The sequence below is a fragment of the Anas acuta genome, chromosome 3, assembly GCF_963932015.1.
Source record: "Anas acuta chromosome 3, bAnaAcu1.1, whole genome shotgun sequence".
Lineage (NCBI taxonomy): Eukaryota > Metazoa > Chordata > Aves > Anseriformes > Anatidae > Anas > Anas acuta.
Window position 1 is genome coordinate 71,889,774 of NC_088981.1, and position 25,257 is coordinate 71,915,030.

The following is a 25,257-nucleotide window of genomic DNA, read 5'->3' on the forward strand; positions in this document are numbered from 1 at the left end:
TCCTTTTCAGAAAAAAGTCATAATTTACAAGGAGACCTGACTGCATGCATACAAAGCACAGTCAGACGTTCAGAGTGAACAATACAGATTTCTTTTTTTTTTTTTTTTTTTTTTTCTAATCTGTTTGTTGCAGTAGCTTTAGGTGTAACCTGACATCAGTAAGTGAACATCAGTAAGTGTTTCAGGTAGTAGTGCGCTGACAGGGACCTTTTCTAGTTACTTATTCTGAACTTCTTCAGGAAAATGAGGGTGCTGGTGAGGTTTTCAGCAACAGGAGGATATTCAGAAAGGAAATAAAAACATTAATGAAAATACCAGAAAGCTCAGAAAAAAAAAAAAAAGGAAAAGTTTTGTTGTGTTTGAGAAGGCCTTGTCAATATTCTGCAAGATTTCTGGTCAAGTCACTGACCCTCTGAGCAGGAAGCAGACATTGCCTCTAATAAGTACATTTGAGGGCTCGATTTTTGGAGTTGCATTCATGTGTGATTCTGTTAAATTGAATTTGGGTGGCATTGTTTTTTTAGAAATTGAAGGAATCAAACGTACCCAAAGAATAATTGTAATGCTGACATTACCGAACCCAGTGCTGCGGGTAGGAAGTAGGAGCTCTGACTGACTGGGCTCCCAGGCCAGCCCCAGAATTTTTGGTTGTTCAGGTTTGGTCCCACGATGCAGCAGAAAGAAAAGGCAGTTTGGACGGCTGGGACTGGAAGGGCTGGAGGTGCTTGGTCTTGTTATTTCAGTGAGGTGGGCTGGGGTCGTTCTTCTGAGACGTTGTGAGGGACAGTCCTCCAGCCTCTTCGTAGCCACCCTTTACTAGAAAGCTGTGATGAGTCCCCCTCGAGCCTCCTGCAGATAAAACTAAAACTTCAGTCTTTCCTCGTGGGGCAGGTGTTCAGCCCTTTGATCAGCTTTGTGGCCTGCCTTTGGCTGCTCTCCAGTCTGTCTGCGTCTTTGTTTTGGGGTTGTGAGGTTCTGAACTGTTTTCCCCAACACGTGCTTCATGTGAAGTGCGGGCAGAAACCCAGAGGCAGGGAGCGGGACCTCAGGCTCTTTGCTGTCTCATGAGTAATCGCCGTCCCTTGCAAAAGATGAGCATGCACACAGCAGTGCTGGGTGGCTTTAGGTAAACCACAACGTAATTACGGAGCGCTGTTATCTGGTGATAAAGCTGTGTTACAGGGAGGCATGTGCAAGAGAAGGAGCTACTTTTATTTTCTTTCTTTTCTGTCAAATAACAAAGCAAATTACCAGCATTTCAGCGTACTGATCTGGTAAATGTAGCCAGTGTTATCTCCTTAGACTATCAGCCTTTTTGGCATTCGCATCCTTTATTCAACTTTACCAGGCTACCTGCCTGTTCAGAGGCATGCTCTGCCTTTCACTGCATGCCGAAAGCAAAGAAATTGAGCAGTGTATTCCACATGGGCTTTAAACACATTCCTAATGTTACCAGCAAACACAGATGTGTCAGATCTTTTGGCCAAAGTGTAAGCAACAATTCACATCTTCAGATGCAAACAAAACTCAAGTAGAACACTTCTCAGAAACGCCTGTGAGTTTTGTGTGTGAAGCAATGTACCACCATGAGGCAATAAAAGGAATAAACGGCCCACAATACACAATGTCTAAAAAAAACTGTTATGTTGTTAATTGTTGTCAATAATGACATATAATGAAGAAAGAGAGATGTTCCTTCCAACCCACACGGGATACTGAAATAGTCAGTGGGATCCAGAAGCAGCATCTACACATTTACCATGCACTAATGAACCAAACAATGTTTTGCAAGCATTTAAAATTAGAAATAGAAAACTTCTATAAAACTGGTAACAGAAATTCGTATTACATTAGAGTACATATTAGCTAAGATAATTAACAGTCATTTTAATTTTGTTATGAAATCAAAATTGCATATTGCATCTGTGCCCTTTTATCCTTTCCTACGTGTTTTTTACACTACATTTTTTTTCCCAGTTGTCAGAAATGACTACATTGGATGTGGGTGTTTGTAAAGTAAAGAGTTACAAACAGGAGAACAATATTTTTCCTGTACTTGTTTCATTCTGGTTTTGTTTTTTAAGTCAAAGATTAAAAGTGATCAATCAGGCTTTCTCCAGGAATGACTGCAAGGGCAGAGAACTGCCTTGATCCTGTATTATCAGTGAGATCTCAGAGAGCTGCCTTGATCTTGTACTATCAGCGAGATCTTTTCCCTTTTCATTTTGTTCACAAGACAAGTAGGAAAATCATATTCCATGGCCAACTAATTAGCAATTGTTAAGTATAAATAGGAGGAGGAGAATGTCCGTCATGGGATTATAGGCTTAGGATTCAATTTGCTTTTATATCAATTATCAATACCTAAGTGAACTAAGTTACTATCAGTAACTAAGTAAGCTTTTATGCTACTTTTTAAGTAGTGTTATACATTGTGCATTGTAGCGTGCTAGGTGACGTGAGTCTGAAATACATTTGGAGCCTGAGTTGCAGTTTGCTCCCTTATTCATAAATCTTTTCTACCTAAGTGTTTCAAATCCTTGAGGCTTCTATGCATATTTCAGGAGGCACATTTTTGACACACGGATCACATTTTTTGCTCTACTTGCAACAGCAGCAGCAAGGTAATCGTTAGAACTAAATGCATGGGGGAGCCTAAACATTCCCAAACCTCTTTTTTATAAAGTGTTATTCCAAGCTCTGGAACTGGCAGCATGGAGCTATGTGTTGTATGACCGTCCTCTGCGAGAGTCCTGAAGTACCAAGCGCATTCTGGAAGTGGCTGCTAGGTCTCAGGCAGTGGACCAGACGCAGAGTAGCTCCTTGGGCAGCAGTCTCGGCAGAAACTTGGTATCTAGAAGCTGTAAACACCTTCAGGTTCAGCTGGTGGATCAGTGGGATTTCTGGATCTTGCTGCAAGTCTCAAGATCACAAATCAAATGCCTGGACTGGTGGCTAGAGTTAGACTAATGCGTGTTTAACTTACCTGAAGTAGCTTGAACACGGAACAGGAGAGCACAGTGCTATCTATCAGATCAGTCCCCTCCAAATAAGCTCGTCGCATGTTAGGTTTAAAAGAATGGCATTGTTTATATAGTATTCACTGCTGTTAGGCCCCTGTTTCACAAGAATCGAGCCTGTGCTGCTGCTCCAGCGCTGTCCCAGCATGACCATGCTGCTCGGAGCCAGCCCTGACTGCTTGCCTGCCCCGTTTCTTCTCTGAATTAGGAGACAAGTGACCCGGCAGAAAAAGAAGTGAATTATTTGCTGTCAGTTTATCGAGCTGAAACTGCTCGGTGGAGGTGGGGTGAGCAGCCATGCCTGGCACGGGGAGCAGATGAGACCACGTGGCAGGAAACTACGGGGGCAGCTGACTCCTGACTCTCAACACAGGTTGCTGCATGTGTGCTTCATTTTCTCTTAACACCTAAGTTCTTACAAATACCCCAGAAGACAGGAAAACAGATAGGAGAGAGGTTACTAGGGATCCCAAAAAGGAAGAGGTTGGAGCTCACGCTTTGTTTGACACCCAAGAGCTGAAATATGAAGTCCAGAATTACCAGGATTCATCCAATCTGACGCTTTTTTTACTATCTGCTTTTAATTTCATTCTGGCAGTTTTCAAATTAAAAAAAAAATAGCTTCAAGTGATAGCACCACGTTTCAAGTACATGGAACAAAACGTTCTGACTTCATATTATTTGACCTGAGTTGGGGATAGCCCGGCCTGCCCGGTGTTGTGTCCTTTAGAAAGTTAACAGTTAACCAGGGTACATGCTTTGCTTCAGTTTTCACTTTTTTTTGCAGTTTAAAAAAAAAAATTGTCCAGAGCCTCATTTATCTTCTCGCTCCAATTTGCTTCTTTTTTCTTAGAAGTGTTCTCCTAAAGCATCCTTCCTTTTTTGGATAGCAGCAGTAGTAATAGTTACAAGAAAAAGGTAATTCTATCTATCCTCTCCTAAATATTTGGTGTTGTTCCCCCCACCCCCACTTTTATGTTCTGTTCCTCTGGCTCTGTGTTTACCAGTACACCAGTGATCTGCTTTGATAGACCTGTCCAGGATTTGCCTGGAAAACCTGAGTGTTTTGATTTCTCTTGCAGAGCACTCGGCAGTAGCAGCAGCTGCTTTGCTTGCTTTCACCTTAGGCCCTCATAAAAAGATTGTGTGTCACAGTTCTTGAGTGCTTCCACATTTTGGGTCTGTACCACAGCGCTGGGAGCTAAGCCTGATGTAGTGGCAGGAAGGTCTGGAAATTGGATGTCAGTGTATCTCAGAGATCAGGGCAAAATATTAGTATTGTTAGTGTAATGTGCTTTTCTTGAAGTCCAACATAGCTTTTTGGTGGTGCTGTACAAAATACAATGGATTTTTCATACAGGACTACAGTGGCTGCATCCAAATTCATAAATACTATTGAGCTAGTGAGACTGGGTAGTAGTCCTCACCCAGTTACCAGGTGGTTCAGCAGTTGGTGTGGGCCATTTCTGTGTCACGCTGTTACGCCTCTACAGAGCTTGTAGAAATTTAAGCAAGGCGATTTTGGTACTGTTAAGCTGGCGTAATTCAGGTGTGGCTCAGTCCATGAATGCAAGTCCCAAAAGGGGATTATGGTGGGGAAGAGGAGGTATCTGAGGGGTTTGCAGTAGCTCCATGTACATCTGAGGGATACTTTTTCTGGTAATGAGATAAAGACAATCTCAGGTTATCCCCTTAAGGATGCCATTTACAAGGCTGTATGTATGTAAGGGCCATGTTGAAGATGAGTGTGTCAGAGGATATTGGGGCTTCTGGAGTGGCCCAGGATGAGCAGACTGTAACTCCATGCATATTTTGTTTGGATGTGTGCTACCTGTTGTGCTGCAATCGTACAAAACTTTACCCTGAATGTGACCTCATGCTTATCATTACCAGCCATCAGTGGGTGACAAAGAAAAAATAAATTCACACCTACTCGATATCAAATGTTTGCATTTTTTAACAATATTGTGAGGTTATTAAAAAAAAAAAGTATTTGACACTATTTGAAAATAAGGTAAAGATTTTTTTTCCTAAAACATACCCTCTTCCCCCTCCTCTCTCCAATCTCTGTTTTAGATTGCATTGTAATGCCCACTCATAGGCTGTATGTACACTTTTGATGGGTTGTTTGCTTTTATTCACTGGCTTCAAGTAGAAACAAGCCTCTCTTCCTAGTAACACTGACAAATTTCAGGCCTTGGTTAAAGGACAGACACAACCAGTTGAAATAAAACTGTACGAAGAAGGAATCTGACTGTGGAAATTGTAAAGTAATAATAATCCGGCCAAGTAAACATAAGGCTGGGCGCAGAAGAGCGTGAGTGGTGTGTGACAGTTTTCCAGTCACCAGTGTCCCAGTTGGGAGTGTCGGGTTGCAGCGGTGTGCGTACCTCCCGAGGGCCAGGGAGCTCTCATGAGGTTGTTTGCTTTGCAGATCTCCAGAAGACTTAGAATATCATTTGGGAACATGTCCACAGACTGATGTTTATCCTGAGTAATTATCCAAATTAGTTTTCAAGGAGTCTTGCATAGGAGAAGTAATGCTAAAATCGTGCTAGGATAATACAGATGATTTGCTTTTCCTTACAAAAAAAAAGACATTCTTACGTTACGTAGAGCCTATTGGCTTGCAGTAAGAAAAAAGGTAGTTACTGCACATCTACAGATTGCTCAGTTCCAATTAATGCAATCTGTATCAAAAGATCAAAGATCTTAAAGTGAAAATTTATTCTGGCATATGCATATTCCACTTTGAGTTTTACTTTTGCGATGACTTTGGGTCACCCACAATGGCTGTATGAAAACATGTGACTGTAAGAAGAAGTGGTAGCTTAGTACAGGATGGAGGATTAAAAAACAGATAACTTTCATTTCTATACTGCCAAGATACTTTGTAAAGATGGTTAAAACAACTTTCTCAATACCAGAAAATCACACATTGTTTTAAATAACTTCCTGGCTGTCGTATATTGTCTGCAGCAGGGTGCACACGTTGACAGGCCTATGGCTGGCCATGAAATGTATTGAACATCGCTCGTTACTGCAAAAGTCCATGTCCATGGGCTGGTAACACCCAGTGGCTGTGGAATAAAAGTAATTACCGAAATAGCTGTAGGTGTGTCCCGATTCCAAAGATGCTGATATCTCGTTTTGTATTTTTCTTTTGTTTTTTAGTGAGATAGAAGATGAATTCAGCTGAAATCACTGATGATGACGAAGGTAAAATACTATGCCACCGTGTAACTTATGATCAGGCAAAAATAATTGTTGAATGGAAACCTTGTAACCTGATAACAAATGCACTTGGATCAGGACGAGTTAATTTAATGGTTTTTGAAAAGCTACCTAAAATACACCATTATCTTTTTTACTCATTATATTTTCTGCTCTACATCCTTCCTCCCCCTCCAATATATCTTCCTACTGTAACTTTATTTGTTTATACTTTAGACTCTTCTTCGGGGAAGAAACTGTCATTTACTGGATGACTGTTTGGTTCCTAGCATAATGAAAGCTTGACTTTGGGGTGGCCTCAGCATACACTTATTGTGCAAGTCATAAAAAAAATAATGATGTTCTTCAAAACACATTTTCATAAAAAGAAACAAAACACAAAAGATTGTATTAAGGCTGTCATGGTTTTCTGGAGAGAGTGCTTTATCTTTCTAAACCTTCTCTTTTTCCAGTAAAAATTCCTAAAAAAAATATTGTGAAAGTAGAAACAGAAAATGAAGATGAAGCTCTAGACTGCTCGGTAACATCCAGATCTTCTGAGAAACACTCACTGGATGGCGCAGTTACTTGCCTACAGGATTCCAACAAACGGAAACAGACCTCACTTGGTTGTGATGGTTCAGGGAGCCAGCAAGATGTCTTACCCAGTGTGAAGAAAAGACGCTTTACACAAGAGGTGACTTCTCTATACATGACTGTGTGATTTTTCTGTTCATATTTTGTAGGCTAAATTCATTGCTGTCATTAGCAAAATGCAAGTCATTTAACTAGATTTGCATTAACAATGAGTTTGAGTCAAATATGGCTGATCTTGACCCAGTTCACAAACAATACTTGTCTGGGCATTTCTTTAACGTGGGAGCAATCGTATCTATGAAACACATTTACAGGTGAATTCATTCATTTGAAGTATATTTTTGTTGTTTTTCAGAGAACGTAGGAGCAGCTAGGGATTTGGATTAACTGAGTATGACTGAGTACAGTCCCTCTCATGTCACACAGTCCTTCAGCTGGATCCTCAGTGGTAGCATCAGGGCTGTAACTCTTCCTTCTGTGACACAGATGTCAGTGAGACAAGCATAAATTTACATATTACTTGAACAATAAAGTGCAGGGATGCAGAAGACTTCAGCACACCGAGAATGGAATGTATTACAACTTCTTCAGCATCCCAGTTGTGACAATCCAGCCGTTTGTCCAGCCAGTGAAGGAGATTCCAAATCTCTTCAGTTATCCCCTTCTAGTGTTTCACCTCCCTAGCGATTGGGGATGTTTTCATTAGTCTTTGTTGAAACTGAGCAGGTTTCTCTTTGTCCTTGTTCTTTCCGGTAGGGAGAGCAGTGACCATCTGTTCCTAAAAAAAAGTCTTATGCACGTGGGAAAACTGGTGTGATGCCGTCCACCCTTGGCCCTTCCTTTCTAGACTAAATTTCTGTCTCTTCAGCTCTTCTTCAGGAGTCACCTTATATTTTTGTTGTTCTCTTTGAGATTCCCAGAAGGGTAGTGGTCAGTGTTGGATAGTCAAATCTCTCCTAACACCCTCTGGAACAGTATAATGACCTCCTGTTTTTCACACTCAGCACTTTATTAAAATAACCTAGATTCAAATTCATCCTCTTTTGAATAACTTCAAGCCCCGGGTTATATTTAGTTTATGACCTACTCTAATGCACATATCCTTTTCTGCTGTTCTGCCACTTAGCCAGTTACTCTGTGTTGTGTTTGTGCATTTCATTTCTCCTTTCTAGCCATAGCTCTTCATATTTGTTTTTCTTGACTGTCATCTCTGTAACTTCTTGGGGCTCTGTTTTTATTCCTGAGTGCCTGTGGTAGGTAGGTTTTAATCTTATAACATTGTTTCTTTCTTTTTTCCTTTCTCTTTTACTTTTTACAATTATTTTACTTACAGTAGAAATCTTTAAAGAGCTGCATAATGGTCTCCGAACTCTGCTTTCTTTGTATTTCACTGTTTGCCTTTCATACATTTAAAAAAAATTGTTTGAAATGAATTATAACCTTGGATTTATTATATCACAAAGTGACCCAGTAACAATGATGAAAAATCATTCTTGACTGACCTCAGTGAATCAGCATGTTTAGTTAAACTACCAACCAGAAATAAGCCTTACAACATTTTTAAAGTGCACTGCTTTTCTAGTACCAATATTTTGTTTCAGTTGATGACTTCATTAACTATTTCTGTTTAAACAGATAACAGGATATTCTGGAGAATATTGTGCTTGTAGTGTATTCTTACTACATATCACATAGGCATCTGTGTAGGATATAATTAGAGCTGTACTTTTTATATTACGTAATTATTCTTTTGGGTTGGTGATTATAATACCAAATGACTTCCTTTGAGAAGACATTAAACTTTTTTTTTAATTATTCTGATTGTCATTGCAAAAATAGAAAATATTTTCCCCAAAATTCATTAAAAATAATTTTTAAAAATCCCATGTGGGAGAATATAAATTAAAAAAAATAATTGCAGAAGACATTTCCAAGTTCTTATGTATTTGATAGATTTTAAAAAATATTTTTCTTGCTCAGATATATTTATTCTTCTCAATTTGTATGCTAGAGTATTATGTTCTCTGTTTTCACAGATATTGGGACTTTGTGTATGAAGTGTGATAAAGCTCATAAATTACCTGGACTTTAACAGTGAGGAGAGCAATAGCTAAACAACTTTTAAAACTTGGCTTAGGACTCCAAGAGATAATGTGAGAGATTATTTCATAACGAATTGTATTGGTCAGTGTTTACCAAAATGCTGCATTTTGGACATTTTCAAAGAATGTATATAAAACAAAAATTTGCTCTGCAAATATGATATATAAAACAGCACTATATTATCTATATTCAATCTTATAAAAAAATCTCTGTGTTTTTTGACTGTACATTAAAGCTGATCGTCTTAAATGGAAGTAGTATTATCTGAAATGCAGTAATGACACTGCAGGCACTAAAGATCGGTGTCTTTAAAAATTACAGGCAGTTAATTTAAAATATTAAATACTAGGGTAATTGGAGAGCTGAAGAAAAGCCCCATATATATGCTGCAAATAGTGCTGTTCCCAGGTAGAAACTGTATAAAGGCACAGTAATTGAAAGCAAAAGGGAAAGACGATGAGACTGCTTCTGAAATAGAGAATGCTTACACGTAGGCCCAAATGTGTTGTCATCTGTTAGCTGAACATTGGCTGTGTGCTTCTGAAACGCAGATACCCAAATCCCTCCCGCAGCCAGATCCAAACATTGTGAGCTGCCGTAGTGCAAGGGCAGGAGTTCTGCTGCCGTCGCAGCAGAGGTTGGCCGCGGTTCTTGGCACGAATGCTGCTTTTGCTCCAGAGCACCACATCCCGATCCGAGAACGCAGCCTTTTTCAGAATATTCACTGTCAAAGTGCCATAAGATACTGCAGTCAACAAATGTGTGCTGGTTAATACACATTTTGATACCGCTATATCCTGGCTCTGTGTGTGGGGTGTGCAGTAATCGAAGGTACCCTCACATTGCCTAGATTTATTGTATAATTAAATAAGAAAAAAAAAATAATTAAATAAGAAAAAAAAGGGCAGCAGGAGTTCTGAAGAGAGCTAACAGGCCGTTGGTGACCTTGGCGAGCTATTTAGTAAAGAAGGATCTGAATGAATCATGCTCTGTCTGTGAGTGAATATTTGGAATATTCTCTGTAAACAGGAATGCTAGCAGAAAAAGCTAGCTGCTTAGGTAACAGAGTTCACTTGGTATCAAAGAAGTATATTCTCCAGAACTGGAATTCTGTTTTGTTCTTTTCATCCAAAATGGTGAAAGAAGTTTGTTAGCTCAGCCCGGGTGTCTGAGTAGGCAGCAGAACAGCCCACGGGTCCCTGTTGTCCAAGGAGATTGTCATGACCTGCTTTCAGGTGATGCCTGCTTGGGAAAGCTGACTTACCATCTGGAAATGCCTCTGTTTCTCCACTGACAAGCACAGGGCATCTGTGCCGACTGCAGGGCCAGAGCAGGAGCCGACAATTAGCTGGAAGCAATTAGGATCGCAGTCAGCCTCTTGTGTTTTGGTATAAGCCACAGCGAGCTGATTGCAGCGGGGTTTATCATACCTCTTGCTGGGGTAAAAGCCACACTTCAGGTGCTGGCTTCTTGCTGTCCCCATAACAAATGTTATCTACAACCTTCTAAACGGGACCTGAAAGTCAGGTGTCCTAAGCACCACCGCTGCTAAGGACTGTGTGCACCAAGAAATACATTGCCTTTATGTTACGCTTTCATTTGCCGTCTGGCCATCCACACAGCTCTGAGTGCACACACAAATTTTCATGTGCAGGGCTGTACGATGTGAACGAGAGCAGAATTTGGGAAACGCAACTCCTATTTCATTGGGTTTGCTGGTTCCTAATCTTGGAGTGAAAAACAGCTTGTTCTGTTTGAGCATGCACTGCTTTAGGAATTGAAAAGTAATTAGATTCAGTTTGTCGCTGGAGTAAGCAGATGCCAAGTATGAGGACACATAGGGACCGGGCTAATTTTGTGGGTGTCACGGCTCTGTTTTTCAGAAGGGAACATTAATTCGAGTTCCTCGTTGTAGGATGTAGGGGGTCTTTGCTAGCATTTCAAATTGTTCATGGCTCTCAGCTCAGACCTCGAGTCTGCGTTCCATTTGTTTTAATACTTGAATGCAAATTCTGTATTTTTAAAATCTAATTAGTGCTCTGTGGAACAAGCCAAGCCAAAATGTTTTAGTACAGTCTTTTCTAAAATCTGTGAATGTTTTCTCATGTTTGGATTCTGTATGGTGAATTTTGATTATGTTGTATCTACTTAACTTCATAAGAATTATTTGCAATATCCGTGTGTTTGAAAAAAAAATAATAATCCCTGAGCCCTGCATATTTACTGCGAGTTGATGAAAATGCTTGCTTCAGATTTCAAACAATGAGGTAGAGTTAGAAATGATCGAGAACATGAACTTCTTAAGAGCTGACTCCTCTTTTTATATAAACTATTTTGACAATTGTGAAGCCATGAATCTAAACTTCTCTGCCTTTCAGAAGTAATGAAGTCTTAATTAAGCTTCCCTTTTTAAAAAGTCAGTATCAAGATAATCCTAACTTTTTAAAAAAATATATTATTCCGATAAAATACTTTTTAAAATCACATTCTTGGAGTTGTACACCATTATAAATATAAAGACAAACAACAACAATAATAAAAAAACAACACAGTATAAACTTTTCACATCAGAAAGAAGAGAATAATAATTTTGGTGTCTTTGTGGTGTAGCCTTTATGTTATTTTCAAAAGCTAACCTAAAGAGAGTGCTAGAAACATTAAATGTAGGTGGTGGAGGCAGTGGCAAGGTCACAGGACGAGGAGTCAGAAAATCTAGATTCTATTCTTGGCTCTCCTGCTGACTTGTTGCCGCCCAAGTCCTCTACAGCTCAAGGTGGAGCATAATGATACTTAATTTGGGAGAGTATTTAGAGCTCTGTGGGTAAAGAGCTAAGGATTGTAATTTAATTTATATCTTATAGTGAAAACCATGAGACAAGAGAAAATGAAAAAGACAAACAAATAAGACTTCACCTTATTTTTGTTGATGTATTTTTCTAGTGAGTTTATTAATTTGATGTGTGTAACACAAATAATTTTTATGTAACAATGCCTGCTTAAGGGGCATATGTCTATAGGTAATATTTTTAAGGCAGTCTTACTAATACAATATTTATCTGTTCAAAGGGCTGCAACTCAAACATGAAGAACAGAGACACTGGCTCGCCCACTCAGGTAAATACAGAGCAGCCAAGCAAGAACAAGAATCCTAACATAACGTGGCTCTGTGAAGAAGAACCCTTCAGCGACATAACCACTTCGTCTTACAAGAAACCTCTCTATGGCATCTCACACAAAATTACAGAGAAGAAGAACCCAGCAGGAGCGGAGCAGTTTGCCTCCTACGACCTGTATGAGAAACTCAATCCCAGCAGTCCCTCGCATCTTCGGACTCTGAATGACCAACGCAAGAGGGACTCTGCTGCAGCCATCGCCGCTGTGGAGTCTGACCCAAATATATATTCTTTGATCCAGAAAATGTTCTACACGCTGAACACCCTCAATTCCAACATGACTCAGCTTCACAGTAAAGTTGACCTGCTGTCTCTGGAGGTGAGCAGAATTAAAAAGCAAGTCAGTCCAGTGGAGTCCGTTGCAGATTTCAAGCCTCCCCCCGAGTACACACTGACTTCTGCAGAGCTCAAACAGATCATGGATCAAAGCACGTCAGGGGGAGACCTGGCTTGCCGGTTACTAGTGCAGCTCTTCCCAGAGCTCTTCAGCGACGACGAGTTCAACAGAAACTGCAGCGCGTGTGGCTTTCTTAACAAAAGGAAACTTGAATCTCTTCATCTGCAGCTTATCCGTAACTATGTGGAAGTTTGTTATCCTTCTGTGAAGAATACAGCTGTGTGGCAGGTGGAGTGTTTGCCTCAAGTCAATGACTTTTTCAATAGGTTTTGGGCTCAAAGGGAAATGGAAAACAGTCAGCAGAGTGTGCAATCGTCTAGTTTTTATGATACTGAGCAGGTAGAATCCTCTCATTTTATTGACGATAAAGAGCAGGAAGAAGCTTTGTCCTTGGACAGGAGTAGCATCATTGCCTCAGATTACATTCTGGATGCTCAGGATCTCAATGAATTTTTAGATGAAGCTTCCTCTCCGGGGGAATTTTCTGTTTTTTTGTTACATAGGTTGTTCCCAGAACTCTTTGACCACAGAAAATTAGCCGAAAGGTACAGCTGCTATGGAGACTCTGGGAAGCAACTGCTGGATCCTCATCGGCTCCAGATAATCCGTAGGTACACTGAAATTTATTTTCCAGACGTGCAAGAAGAAGAAGCCTGGTTGCAGCAGTGCGTTCAGCGAATAAACGAGGAGCTTGAAAATACCTATATGGATGGAAGCGAATGTGATCAGTTGAGAGATGACTGTTACGATTCTTCTAGTTTACCAGATGACGTATCAATCATAAAAGTGGAAGATAGTTTTGAATACGAAAAGCCTGGTAGACGCTCAAAAAAAATTTGGCTTGTGCCCATTGACTTTGAGAAACTTGACTTTCCCCCTCCTGATTTCGATGTCCCTGTCCCAGATTATCTGTTGAACAAAGAACAGATTAAAAACATATATGAAAGTAGTCTTTCCATAGGCAATTTTGCCTCTCGATTGCTTGTTCTCTTATTTCCCGAACTGTTTACTCACGAAAACTTACGGAAGCAATACAACTGTAGTGGGTCTTTAGGCAAGAAACAGCTTGATCCCACTCGAATTAAATTAATTCGACATTACGTGCAGATACTGTACCCGAGGGCAAAGAATGACAGAGTGTGGACGTTGGAATTTGTTGGGAAGCTTGACGAGAGGTGTCGGCGACGAGACACGGAGCAAAGGCGCTCGTACCAGCAGCAGCGGAAGGTCCACGTGCCGGGGCCCGAGAGGAGGGAATTTCTCAGCTATGCAATAAACCCTGAAAGGTTTCGAGAAGAGTTCGAAGGGCCGCCGCTGCCACCCGAGAGAAGCAGCAAGGATTTTTGCAAGATACCACTCGATGAACTTGTTATTCCTAACCCAGACTTCCCTGTGCCTTCTCTGTATTTGCTGTCTGATAAGGAGGTGAGAGAGATAGTGCAGCAGAGCCTTTCCGTTGGAAACTTCGCTGCCAGGCTCCTTGTAAGACTCTTTCCCGAACTCTTTACTCCCGAGAATCTCAGACTGCAATACAACCATTCAGGTGCTTGTAACAAAAAACAGCTGGATCCTATCAGACTGAGACTGATCCGTCATTACGTGGAAGCGGTTTACCCCGTGGAGAAAATGGAGGAAGTATGGCATTATGAATGTATACCGAGCATTGATGAGCGATGCCGGCGTCCTAACAGAAAAAAGTGTGATATACTGAAAAAAGCAAAGAAAGCAAAGAAGTGACAGGCTCTTGAAATTCCTAAGACTGTGACCACTAAATTATTGTCAGGAGGATGCTTTGTTTTAGCCGGAGGGGGCCTGTCAGGGGCTGGGGTTGCTCAGCGTCTAGGACAGTTAGGCACTAAGTCTGTTGCATTTTGACATGCGTGTTGCATCCATGTGGGCACTGCAGCAGTGGGAAGTGGCTTACTACACTTGTACATGGGCAAAGATCACCAGTCATCGGTGACACAGCTCTTAACGACTCATTAAGAGCTTTCACTGGTGCCAATACATGTATTGAAACTGTATTATTCCACTCCCCATTTCTGCATTTTCCTTTTTTATCACTTTCTAATAATAAAGATTTTTTTTTAAAACATTGTGCTCTTCAGGGGCAGTTTTTCATTTTACCCTTATAAAGAGTCATGTTAGTTCTTTTGGAGTTTGAAATTTAATTTAAATTGTCAAGTCTAATTGTTTCTGAAAGTGCCATATTCATTGAAAATCATTGGAATGTCTGACTTGGCTTCTGCAGCAATTGCAGCTTTACGTTTGTTTTGTTCTTGACGATACTGAGATGCTGAAAGTAGTAACACTGTGTCAAAGAATGGATGGGAGTGATGTGATTCCCATTTTTGCCTGTTACCCACGTTTTGTTTCTTAACATTCTGCAAGTTGAACTAGTGAAGAATTTAAGATGTGAGCATGGACACAATGTGAATGTTTCTTTATGTTTCTTTATGTTGACACCACAAGCTTGACCCTGCCCCTGTGAGTTTGATTTTTCGCTCAGTGTCAGTGCTGGCGTGCCTAAGGATGGCTTGTGTGAGCAGAGCCAGCAGCACAGACCCAGCCTGTCCCCGTGGAATGTATTGCTATTGCCTGCTTGCCACTGTTTGCAAAATGCCAACAACAACAACAACATAATAAGCAACAAGAACTTAGAAAAATTTTAGACCTTACTCTCTGTCAAAATCATGATTCCAAAGGCTTCCAGTGTTAATAATGAATTGAATATATAAAAATTGCAAAGATCACGTGCAAAGATTGGTTCTGTGATGGAATTGAATGCTGCAGGGTCCCCACATGTGAGCTGTGGTAACGTAACTCATTGTAACTCAGTGCAGCACCATCTGGATTTTTCAGGTGTGGGGATACTGAGCTCCCTCACTTCACCAAATTGATTTGGTGTAATTAGTAGCTACTTGGAGACATAATTGTGTATGTATAACTTAGGTTCATACAGTCAAGTTTGCATCATTAATAAGCTCAAGTGTAACAGAGACCACCCAGAACCCAGTGTGACTCTGCTGTATGATTTGTCACTGGAGAGCACTGCTTCAAAACCAGTTTCCTTTTTTTTTTTTTTTTTTTTCCCTAAAAACTGAAATAAATGAAATAGACGTGCATTTTTAAGTCAGTAGGGACGGTGATTGCTTACTGACCATCACTGGAACACCTTGGAGCAATTGTTGACGTTCTCTGTGGTCCTTTTTTGTTGTTTACTTAGGTGGGTCATAGTATCAAATTTTAAGTCTGTTCCAGTGTAATTTTCTATTTTAGCATTTGTAAGAAAGTACAAAATAATTGATATTTTTACTTCGGATTTTTAGAATTTATCGTTCTTAGAGTCATATTGATCCCTCCCTTTAAAAAAGCAAGACAGAACATTTTTTCCTAATGGCAAGTATTAGCAAAAATATATCATATTAAACCAGGAATAAATCTGATAGATAGTAGCATTTGCTCGTTTTCCCCATGTGCTAGCAACATTCTCAAAGAATGTATGAAGAAAGTCATGAATGTACTAAATAATACACTGATACTGTTTATATCCATTTAAATGTTTCCTGTTGGTTTAAATAATAGCAGACCATGCACAAAATGGATATCAGAGCAAATATGGCTATAATAAAATGAAAACATTTTACCAAAGATAAAGAACTGATACCACAACGTCTGCATCTTTCATTTTAGTGCATAAATTTAGCGAATTGAATGTATCAGAAATCAAGACTTTCTCCTGTACTTGTATGCTACCTAGCACTTCTGTGAATTTTTTTACATGCACTTTTATGGGAGACATAAACTGACAGAAAATAATCAACAGCCTCTTAATTTTGCGTTGTTAATGCCTGACCAGAAGGTAAGAAATATGAAGTGCAGGTTTCCTTTGTAACTTTCTTATCTTAATGTCATGCATGTTTTACCACTAAGTGATGCTGAAGCTCCCAAAAGAAGTCGGTAGATGTTAAACTTTTGTACAACTGACAGATGTCACTAGCTAGCATGCAAATTTGAGACATACTGGCTTTTACTCTAGGTGTGGATATTTTAGAATAATTTGAATCACCCTCTCCTGATAAGGCACAATCAGTCCATTTATCTTATAGACTAATTAGTGAAAAAAAAAAGCGATTTTCACCTTTTGAAATGGCATTTTCAAAAGTGGGTACGGAAAGATCCTCACTGTTTATTCTCTTAACTTCTGTCTCATTGCTGTGTACATTCCTCCCGTCTCGCTGTTCACCACCTTCCACGGTTTGTTTGATTGTATGCTTTATGACTGATATCAAGAAAAGACAGACATATGGGTAGTGACGCGGCTCACTAAAGCTCACCCTCGCAGTGCATCTGAAGTACAGCCACTTCATCCAGTTGGTCTGTCCTGTAAATAAATTAAAGTTATATTATTTTCATACAAGAGGAATGTTGTCTGGTGATTGACACGAGCAGGATTTTTCCCCTATAAAGTCTGTTACTAAGATCTGAGATAAACTTGGCTAGTCAGACTGACTACATATATGAAAACACCCTGCTTTGCTGCAGCCATTTTTTTCTGTCTTTTGGAGTTGTTTTGTTTAAAAGAGCAAACTCACCATTTGGGAATAGTAGGAATATTGCTAGATATTTAAATGTCTGGAAGAACACACAGTAAACTCCCTGTAGACGGACGTTACTTTCTGCCTCTTGGGTCAGAAGATGCTGCTAAGGTGAATATTGTCTCTGTCTACCTCTAGTTTAAGGGTATCACCTCTGGATGAGCCTCCAACAGCTCGCCTCTAACAGCTTTCTGAAAGAAAAAGTGAAATACCTCCCAGCTGTGTATTTTTGTCTCTCCCATCCCACACAAATTTAAACCTTGTTTGGAAGCTCTGTAGAAGATGTAAAACAAAACATCAAAAGGGAGATCAGGTACATGCTAATTTATTGCCCATTAATTGTGTTCAGCTGTTAACGAGCTTTCAAATGAGGAAGAGCTCTACTTGAAGTCAGCCACTTCGTTACGCTTAATGCATCAATTGCTGTCATTGCCAGAATTTCTTCATTTCTTCTGTTTGACTTTGTTTTGGGGGGGTGGTGGTGGTGGTGGAGGATGTTTTTAGCCATTGTTACTGCTGTTCTGTTGGCACTAACGCAGGAATGCAGGTATGTTTTCTACCTCGTTAACATTCTGAAAAAAGAATTAAACGTGCTTGAAGTTGTTTAAACAAATAGCTTTAGTGCCCTCTCTTAATTCTGTCTCAGGATGGTCTTTGGCAAGAAGGACTGAGAAAAAGACCCCCCCCATCTGTATATCTTACCTAATTGCTTGTCCCAGTAAATGTCAAGATACACTCTTAATGTTTACAGCACTTTTCAAACTTTCATCCTTATCTTCTCCATTATAGAAGTCATTCGCATAAACTTCCCACCAGTCTTAGTTTCTTACAGACATTTCTTGCAGGCTGCACAATTCTCGTGGTGATCTTTGTCGCAGCTGTGAGGGGTGGTCTCCTGCAGCAGCAGGCTGTCCCACCTACCAAAATCAGCATCCCATCATAGTCAGAACATTTTCCTTGTACCTGTGACGTGGACAGGCCACCGCTTATTCCATTTCCTGCTCTGTTTCATGATGTGGCCACGGTCCCCACTGAGCACTTTGCTTTCATTAACGGCAATCTGAAAGGACTTTAATTCTGCTGGGACGGGAAGAGCTGTAACAGAAGTGAGATAAAGCTGCTTTGGAGAATAATATGTTCTGTCTCCATCCCACCTCCTCACCCAGAAAGATAAACAAATGTGGGGTTGTGGTGGTTGATTTTGATTGATTGTTTTTATAAGCAGGTTTTCCTTAAAAACAAACTAGCATAACCCCTCGGTTAAGAAACAGGCAAACTCATCCTGTGTCCAGTCACACTGAAATTTGTGTTAATAGACATAAACAGAACAAATGGTGATTGCCAAAGAGTGGAGGAAGATCAGCTAATTAATATTTCTCCCCCCACACACAAATGTCAGCTAATCATTCCCAATTTCCTTCCCAAATTTCATTATGGTGAAACAACAGTTTGTCTTTGTTTCCAGAGGCATTTTGTAGCATCATGTGGTAGTGCTTTGGAGACGAAGCTCGCTTCCCTGGAAGGCAAACCCTGCCTTACGAGTTAGCTGCAGTGATACATCCCTGAAAGCGTACGATGGAAGGAGGTGCGTTGGTAAGGTCTGGAAATGTTTCTTGTGGGACGACGATCCCAAGGCACATCAGCAGCAGGACTGAGACACTCCGTGGGATCACATCCTACCCTTGAGATTTGATCCCTTGTATAAAATCTAAGAGTCTGATATCCTGCAACTCTGTTCCTTGTTCTTCCTCCTTCCTCCTTGTTCCAGGAATTTAAAAATCCGAGGTCTCCTTGAAGTACTTGGCCATATGTGCATTGAATGCTCTAGCATTGGAAATAATTATCTTTTTTTAGCTTCAGCAGTGCTCAGGCTTGTGTTGCATTGTAGAGTGATCGTCACGCTGAACATGAATTATTTCACAGGAGCTGAATGTGTGATTTACCTCTGAGCCTCCCTTGTCTAAAAACACCCCGAAGGGCCAGCAGGGTGGCTGTGGTGTGCCTCCTCCTTCCTCTCCCAGAACTCATGCTGGATCTGCCCCCCTGGTGCTCAGGTCAGTCATTAACCAAGCCTTGCCTTCCTTTAGCTCACAGGCTAAATGCCTGAAGGTTGTAGGAACGAGGGCAGCCTGCTCAGCAGTACCAGCCCCCAGTAACAATCTGATCAATGGGGACCCTTATCCAGGACAGGTCAGTGTAGCCGAGCAGCACAACAACTCACCTTCCTGCTCTCATAGTTCTGTGCTGAGATCACCCTGCCTGTGAGCAAAGCTTTCTTTCCTGAAGCAAGCTGCTACGGTTCTCCCTTCAGCTATCTCAGTCCCAAAGCCGAAGAGGGCACTCCTACCTATCACAAGACCTGTTAGGAAGCCTTCCTTTCTTTCTGCCTTGCTGATACTACAAGTGGCTCAGCACTCAAAATGGGGAAAGCCCCACCTCTGTCATTGAAGACCTGGTTTTGGTGGCAGTCATCACTAGGACACATCTTTACTTCCTACTAGGCTTGGCCAGAAGTTCAGATTTAAGGTTTTGCCCTAATGCTTTCATTATGCCCTGCTCACCTCTGGGTGCTTGTAATGCTGTGACTGCTTCCTTTCACTTCTGCAGCTTGAGGATCACCAAAACCCTCAAGGAAAGCTTTCCAGGATCGTGTCCTCCTAAGAACCAACTTTTAAAAGGTCGCTGTGGCTTTGAAACATTAACCAGGCATCTGTCTGCCTCTTTAAACACCTACACACGCATAAAAAAGCTCACCACAACAGCACGGGTTTGTAGTTCTGTCTGAAAGAAACTAGAAATGTGTTTTAATAATGCAATCCGCAGCCACCACATCTGAGGCTATGGGCAGGCACAACCTGCTCGCGCACGGTCCCAGCCCTGCTGCTGGTGGTTGAACCTGACAGGTCCCGTGTGCTCCTGGCAAGGTGAGCACCGTTGCTTCCTCTCCGTGTCACCGATGTTTTATGCAGCGACAATCCAGTTGTTTACTCATGTACCTGATATTCCAACGCATTATGTTTGATTTTTTTTTTTTTGTCTGCACACTTAAATTTCAGGAACAGCAGATTGTGGACTGGAGAAGCGGCTGCCTGCTCCCACAGGCCAGCTCCCTCTACACACACGCCTGCGTGTGGAAGTTAAGCACATATAAACAGAATAAAATTCTGCACCACCACTCATCAAATAAACTGTTTCTGTTGGAAGAAGCATATGTTCAGCCTTACAAGTGTGGGCGATTACTCGAGATGCCTGCCATAAGAGACAGTATTTTCCTGTAGTAATACAGACAGAAGCTTTTAATCACAGTATTACCTTTTTTTTTTGCTTGGATCTCTGCAGCCACCTAAATAATAAATACTTTAGGTCCATGGCTGAAATAAGTATGTGACAGAACCTGAGATTCCCTTTTCCTCTGCATGGTTACTTGAATGGTGAAAATGAGCACCCCGTGTGTCTCCTCACTGAGCTGCCTTCTCCATAACAGAGTATCTGCCTTGATTAATGCTGGCACTGTCACGTTTCCTGCTTAAAAACACACAGCTGCAATAAATAATTTTTGTATTCTTGGTACAGCAGCAGCGTACAGAAGCAAGGGGAGTTGGTATTGTTAACCAGGATCAAACCAATAATTAAGAAAGGAAGTAATTTTACATATTTTTTTAATCCAAAATATTTAATGGCTCTAGAGACATGGCTAAGAGAGCAGCTCTGCTTGTTGTGGTACCGGCTTTAATATAACCTGATTAATAAAACTAGACAGCAATTAAACAGTGATCAAATTAGCCTTTATTGATTCATTATTTATAATATCTGCAAGGAAACTGCCTGGAAATAAAAGGGCTGGGTGTTTTATTCCCCAATATAATGAAACAAGACTAACAGCGAAAAGTGACAGGTTTTTATTGCAGCAATATTGATGCACACAGCATAAGGAGATAACATTCTAACACAAGCCCTTAAAAAAGGGCACTGTAATTTTGTTTAACCAAAATTCGTATTTAACAACAATTATATGGTTTTCTGCAAAAAAAGCCCACGCTGCCACATGCAACTCCCTGTTACTTAAGTACATCCTGTTTGGGCACCTTTAAGTTTTTCCAACGCCTCAAAATTACTTTGTATTTTTCACTTTCAGTCTTGTCAGACACTTTTTTTAAGACTACTCGCATAACTACAGCGGTTCCTGTTTCCTTATCTTCCCCTACTAAGAGATCCAGCGTGTCACCAATTTTCACCTGGAAACAGAAAGAGAACATGAGTGATCATAAAACACTCCCTTTGCGTGCAATTTTAATCGTGTTCCTTTCTTTCCACGTAATAGTCTTATTCTTATAGGTGAGGAGGAAGGCAGGCTATCTAGACCCACTGTAGCTCCTTCTAGGAAAGCCCTAGCAATAAGCCATTAAGTGTCTCATGATGTTCTCTGCCAAAAGCTTTGCCTTTCCTGTTTTGCAGCTGACACCCAACTGTGAAAAAGGTGTAAGGTAGCATTTTTTTATTCATTTTTACTGAATGATGTTCCCTGCCAATCTTTTTCTATCAACATAGACTCAAAACAGCAAAATGCAAAATTCTCCCTCCTTCAAAACATCTTAAACTGATGTAAAGAACAGAGTGCTGGTGGTCTTTTCAAATTCCACAGAAGTAGTATGCCTCTCAAAAACTAGCCCTAACTCTAGGGGATCATGAATTAAAAACTTATCTTCTTTTTGCCTTTTGACCACAGTAACTGCAACCTAGGATCACCCTCACATAAAGGGTGTATTGAGGTATCTTTGTCACCATTTGAGTGAGCTCTGGTGTGAAAGAACATGACCAGCTGGGCCTGCAACCCTTTCACCTCTTCTATATATGTTCTTGTGTGCCCTGTTACAGGTAAAATAACCTTTCCTCGGCTACCCCAGTTTCAATTTCTTTCTATCATCAAACTTTTTCTTTAATCCTATGCTTGCTCCACCAATATCTCACATTAATCATTCCTACTCCATCAACCTCATAAGCATCATCGCTTCCTTCAGCAGCTTGCAAAGTTCTGCCATTGCTGCCACCAGCTTTCTCCTTACTTTCAGCCCTGATTTTTACTTTTTAATACCACGACTCTCCCGTCTGCCTTAAGGAACAGTGTTTTACCCCCGGAATCACAGTCACACACACACACACACGAAGCTGGAAGTGCTGTTAGCAATGCCATTCACATTCCCAGAGCAATTTAGTGGTTACCCCTTCTGACCCAAAGGAGGGAGAAGAAGAGGTCACGCCTTAGTTATTTGCTTGTAATGCATTAAAATAATTGAATTTGAAAAAGTCTTACACTTCTACTTTTCTTCCATAGTTTTTCTCCATTCAGCCTGAGTTCATTATTGTAGAATGCATCTTCTACTTTACTGAAGAAAAACAAGGTTTTATTGCATTTACAGTAACTCAGCAGAACAAATGCAATCATTTCTTTGCAGATACACAAGAAAACCGTTCACATGCAAGGCTAATTTCCACAACTCTAATTTGTGCATAAAGGACACATTTATTTTGGGACAGAACTGGAGCTAAAGAAGTCTTTCATAGATATTAAATGAAATAGTAGACTATAGGTGCTCTATGCCCCAGGTGCAAGCAATCAAAAGCTGTTTACAAAGACCTGCCTGCTGAATATCCAACAAATAACATCCCCTGTCCTACACCAGCCAGTGTCATCATTTTAAGTGATCATATTATAATAATATTCAGCTACTAACAACACTGCAATATAAGGCTATGTAAGTAAGGCTATATAAGCCTTATAAGTAGGTTGCATCAGATCATACTTTGTGATACTATTTTTTGAGTGTACATATACCTGGCTGACTTGGCACAATAGGTTTATACTTACCCTTAACTATTTTGGCACCCATTAAAAAGTGTATTATTTTATTCCCTCACTCTCAAATTGGATCTTTTTGTATTACTTAGCACACCATTTTGTGTTTCCTTCATTATAAGTAAGTGATAAGTGATAGAAAATGCCTGAAACAAACAAGAACACCTCATACATCCAAAAACTGTTTTTAGGTAGTCAAAACAACTACGCTGACAAAATGCTGAGTTATCCCAGCAAAAAAGGGGTATTAAAACTCGGCGTTTAGATACGTGACATCTTTTTTATTAGCAGGTTTTCTTCCATACTTACTTTCTTGCAATGTCTAGGCCAGCTTTCATGATCACATCGTATCGAAGGGACTGCACTACTTTTTCAAGGTCTTTATAATCTTTTACTACATTGGGGTCATTTTCAAATGCATCCTCCAAATCGCTTTCTTCTTCACCTTCCTCTTCCTCCTCTTCCTCTTCTTGTACAGTTTGTCTATTCCTTTTGGAACTTTTGCTGCTTTTGTTACGCAGAGACAGTACTGAGATATACTCCGGGGAAAGTCTTAACGCACATCGTTTTACTGGGGAAAAGCTGAAATACCTTCTGTAGGCTGCTGTGCTTGCTGGGCAGCTGCAGAATATGCTTCTTCTCCACGAGGGAAACAGTTTGCTAGAGGGGAATTTCTCCCACAGTCCAAACCAGACGTTCAGCTTTCTGAGAGCAGTGACGGGGAGCCTGAAGCCAGTCATAGCATACCCTAAAATAAACACCCTTAGTAAAAACAAGCAGCGCTTGGGGAGAGGAGCCCTAGGGGGAGCCTCTCTGAGGGGTGTAGCAGGCAGGAACACCCAGAGCACCCCATGTTCCCAGCAGCTGGGCTGTGAGATGGATTTTAATGAGGTTTATGTGTGTGTGTGCAGCCTGACACCTGTTTGCTTCACGAGACCGCAGTCTCCCTCCCCTCTCCACAAGTGAATCCTGAAGGTGTTCCTTGCCGTGTGCCTTCAGTTATGGGAGGGAAAAGGCCTCGAGTATCGGCCAGGACCACAACCCCACCGCTTTTATTTGTTTTTATATATGTTATTATGAAGTATATGGGATGAAGCTGTAAATTTAGGCGGAAGACCCACCCCTCTCCTCAGCGCGGGGCCAGCTGCCCGGCGGGGCTGTGTGACCACGCCAACACTTATTAGTGCTTATTTTCACTTTTTATTTATTTTTTATTTGTTTATTTTATCCAAATCTCCTCCCAGCCGCTCCCAGGGGCTGCCGAGGCTCCCCACAACACGGCGGCCGCCTCCCCCCGCCTCCCCGGCCGGCTCCGCGGGGCCCCCGCGGGCGCCAAGGGCCGCGGCCCGGCTGCCGGCTCCCTGCAGCCCGCGGCTCCCCGGAGGCCCCATCCCCGGCCCCGGGGCCCCGGCTCCCTCCCGGAGCCGTCCCCGGGAGGCCCCGGGCTCGGTTACCTGGGTCCCCGCCGAGCCTCAGGCCCGGGCCCGCCGCCGTCCCCTCGCCGCCGCGGGCAGGCCGCAGGCCCAGGCTCAGCCCATGGCCGGCGCCCCCTGGCGCACCGCCTCAGCGAGGCTGTGGAGCCGTGCGATTAACACGGGGGTTGTAATTGAGTGCTTAGTTTTACACCAGCATGTTCTGTCATAAAACACTCGAACGAGGATTTTTTATGTCAGGGATGTGTTGTCGTGGAGCAATCCCTCTGCAAAGCTGTCTCCCCTCCTTGGAAACCTCACTGGGAGAGGACGCTGCAAACATCTTTATGTCCTTTTGTATTTTTTATGTCCTTTTGTATTTTAAATATCCCAGTTCTGTGGAATAAGAATAAATATCCCGGTTCTTTAAATGTGCCCAGTTCAGTGAGATTCTGACCATTCTCAGTTGGGAATATAGCTGCTTGCTTTTTCATACTTTCCATCGATACGTCTTAAAATATATACACATCCTTATCAAGGAAAAAACAAAAACAAAACAAACAAAACAAACAGAAAAACTACTTTTCCATACAACCCACTCTTTTCAGAGCTCTCAGAATGTGATTTACCTCCCATAGGATTAAAGTCACACTCTAACTTTGCTAAGAGTGAAGATATCTTTATTAAAATTCACCTTTCTAGGCTAATCTGGCATTGCACATTTTTATTGCATCCTCGTACTGAAAGGCAATGTAAAGAACTTGCTTAAAGTGTTTCTGTCTTTTGTATTTCTCAGACGCCGTGATACAATGGTCCCTTTAACAAACAGAAAGCAATCAATTCACTGTTCAGTAGCCTCTCCTGCAGACCTTCGAGTTTGCAGAAGGTTA

At 41.3% G+C, this 25,257-nt stretch overlaps 2 protein-coding genes and 1 long non-coding RNA gene across 16 annotated transcripts in view; 1 reads left to right on the forward strand and 2 right to left on the reverse strand.

Moving 5' to 3' along the window:
- The window catches only part of BEND3 (BEN domain containing 3), a 130,007-nt gene extending 115,409 nt beyond the window's left edge, over window positions 1-14,598 (forward strand). For 3 of the 11 annotated variants that reach the window (XM_068677775.1, XM_068677776.1, XM_068677774.1), the window contains 3 exons: window positions 6,195-6,239; window positions 6,707-6,930; window positions 12,000-14,598. In XM_068677775.1, coding sequence (XP_068533876.1) covers window positions 6,206-6,239; window positions 6,707-6,930; window positions 12,000-14,240 — 2,499 coding nt within the window. In that variant the 5' untranslated portion in view covers window positions 6,195-6,205 and the 3' untranslated portion in view covers window positions 14,241-14,598. Of the gene's footprint in view, window positions 1-3,311; window positions 3,939-6,194; window positions 6,240-6,706; window positions 6,931-7,185; window positions 8,088-8,866; window positions 8,984-11,999 lie in introns of those variants that run through there. The other 8 variants (XM_068677778.1, XM_068677780.1, XM_068677777.1 and 5 more) reach the window with 6 other exon arrangements.
- Window positions 14,599-15,569: 971 nt separating this feature from the next.
- On the reverse strand, window positions 15,570-19,774 carry LOC137854424 (uncharacterized). 3 transcript variants are annotated; one of them, XR_011095156.1, is made up of 3 exons: window positions 19,663-19,774; window positions 18,065-18,196; window positions 15,570-17,673 (listed from the first exon to the last, which is right to left on the reverse strand). It is a non-coding gene; the product is annotated as an uncharacterized lncRNA (long non-coding RNA). The 3 variants fall into 3 exon arrangements; XR_011095157.1 differs by lacking the exon at window positions 19,663-19,774 and having other exon boundaries at window positions 15,570-16,887; window positions 17,361-17,673; window positions 18,065-18,900; XR_011095155.1 differs by lacking the exon at window positions 19,663-19,774 and having other exon boundaries at window positions 18,065-18,900.
- Window positions 19,775-20,984: 1,210 nt separating this feature from the next.
- MTRES1 (mitochondrial transcription rescue factor 1) lies at window positions 20,985-24,559 on the reverse strand. Of its 2 annotated transcripts, none has more exons than XM_068677787.1 (4): window positions 24,410-24,559; window positions 23,265-23,703; window positions 22,413-22,485; window positions 20,985-21,336 (listed from the first exon to the last, which is right to left on the reverse strand). In XM_068677787.1, the coding sequence occupies exons 2-4, from the start codon at window positions 23,693-23,695 to the stop codon at window positions 21,160-21,162; spliced, it is 681 nt and encodes a 226-aa protein (XP_068533888.1). In that variant the 5' UTR covers window positions 23,696-23,703; window positions 24,410-24,559; the 3' UTR covers window positions 20,985-21,159. The 2 variants fall into 2 exon arrangements, with proteins under 2 accessions (XP_068533888.1, XP_068533889.1); XM_068677788.1 differs by lacking the exon at window positions 24,410-24,559 and adding an exon at window positions 23,875-24,007.
- Window positions 24,560-25,257: the final 698 nt, after the last annotated feature.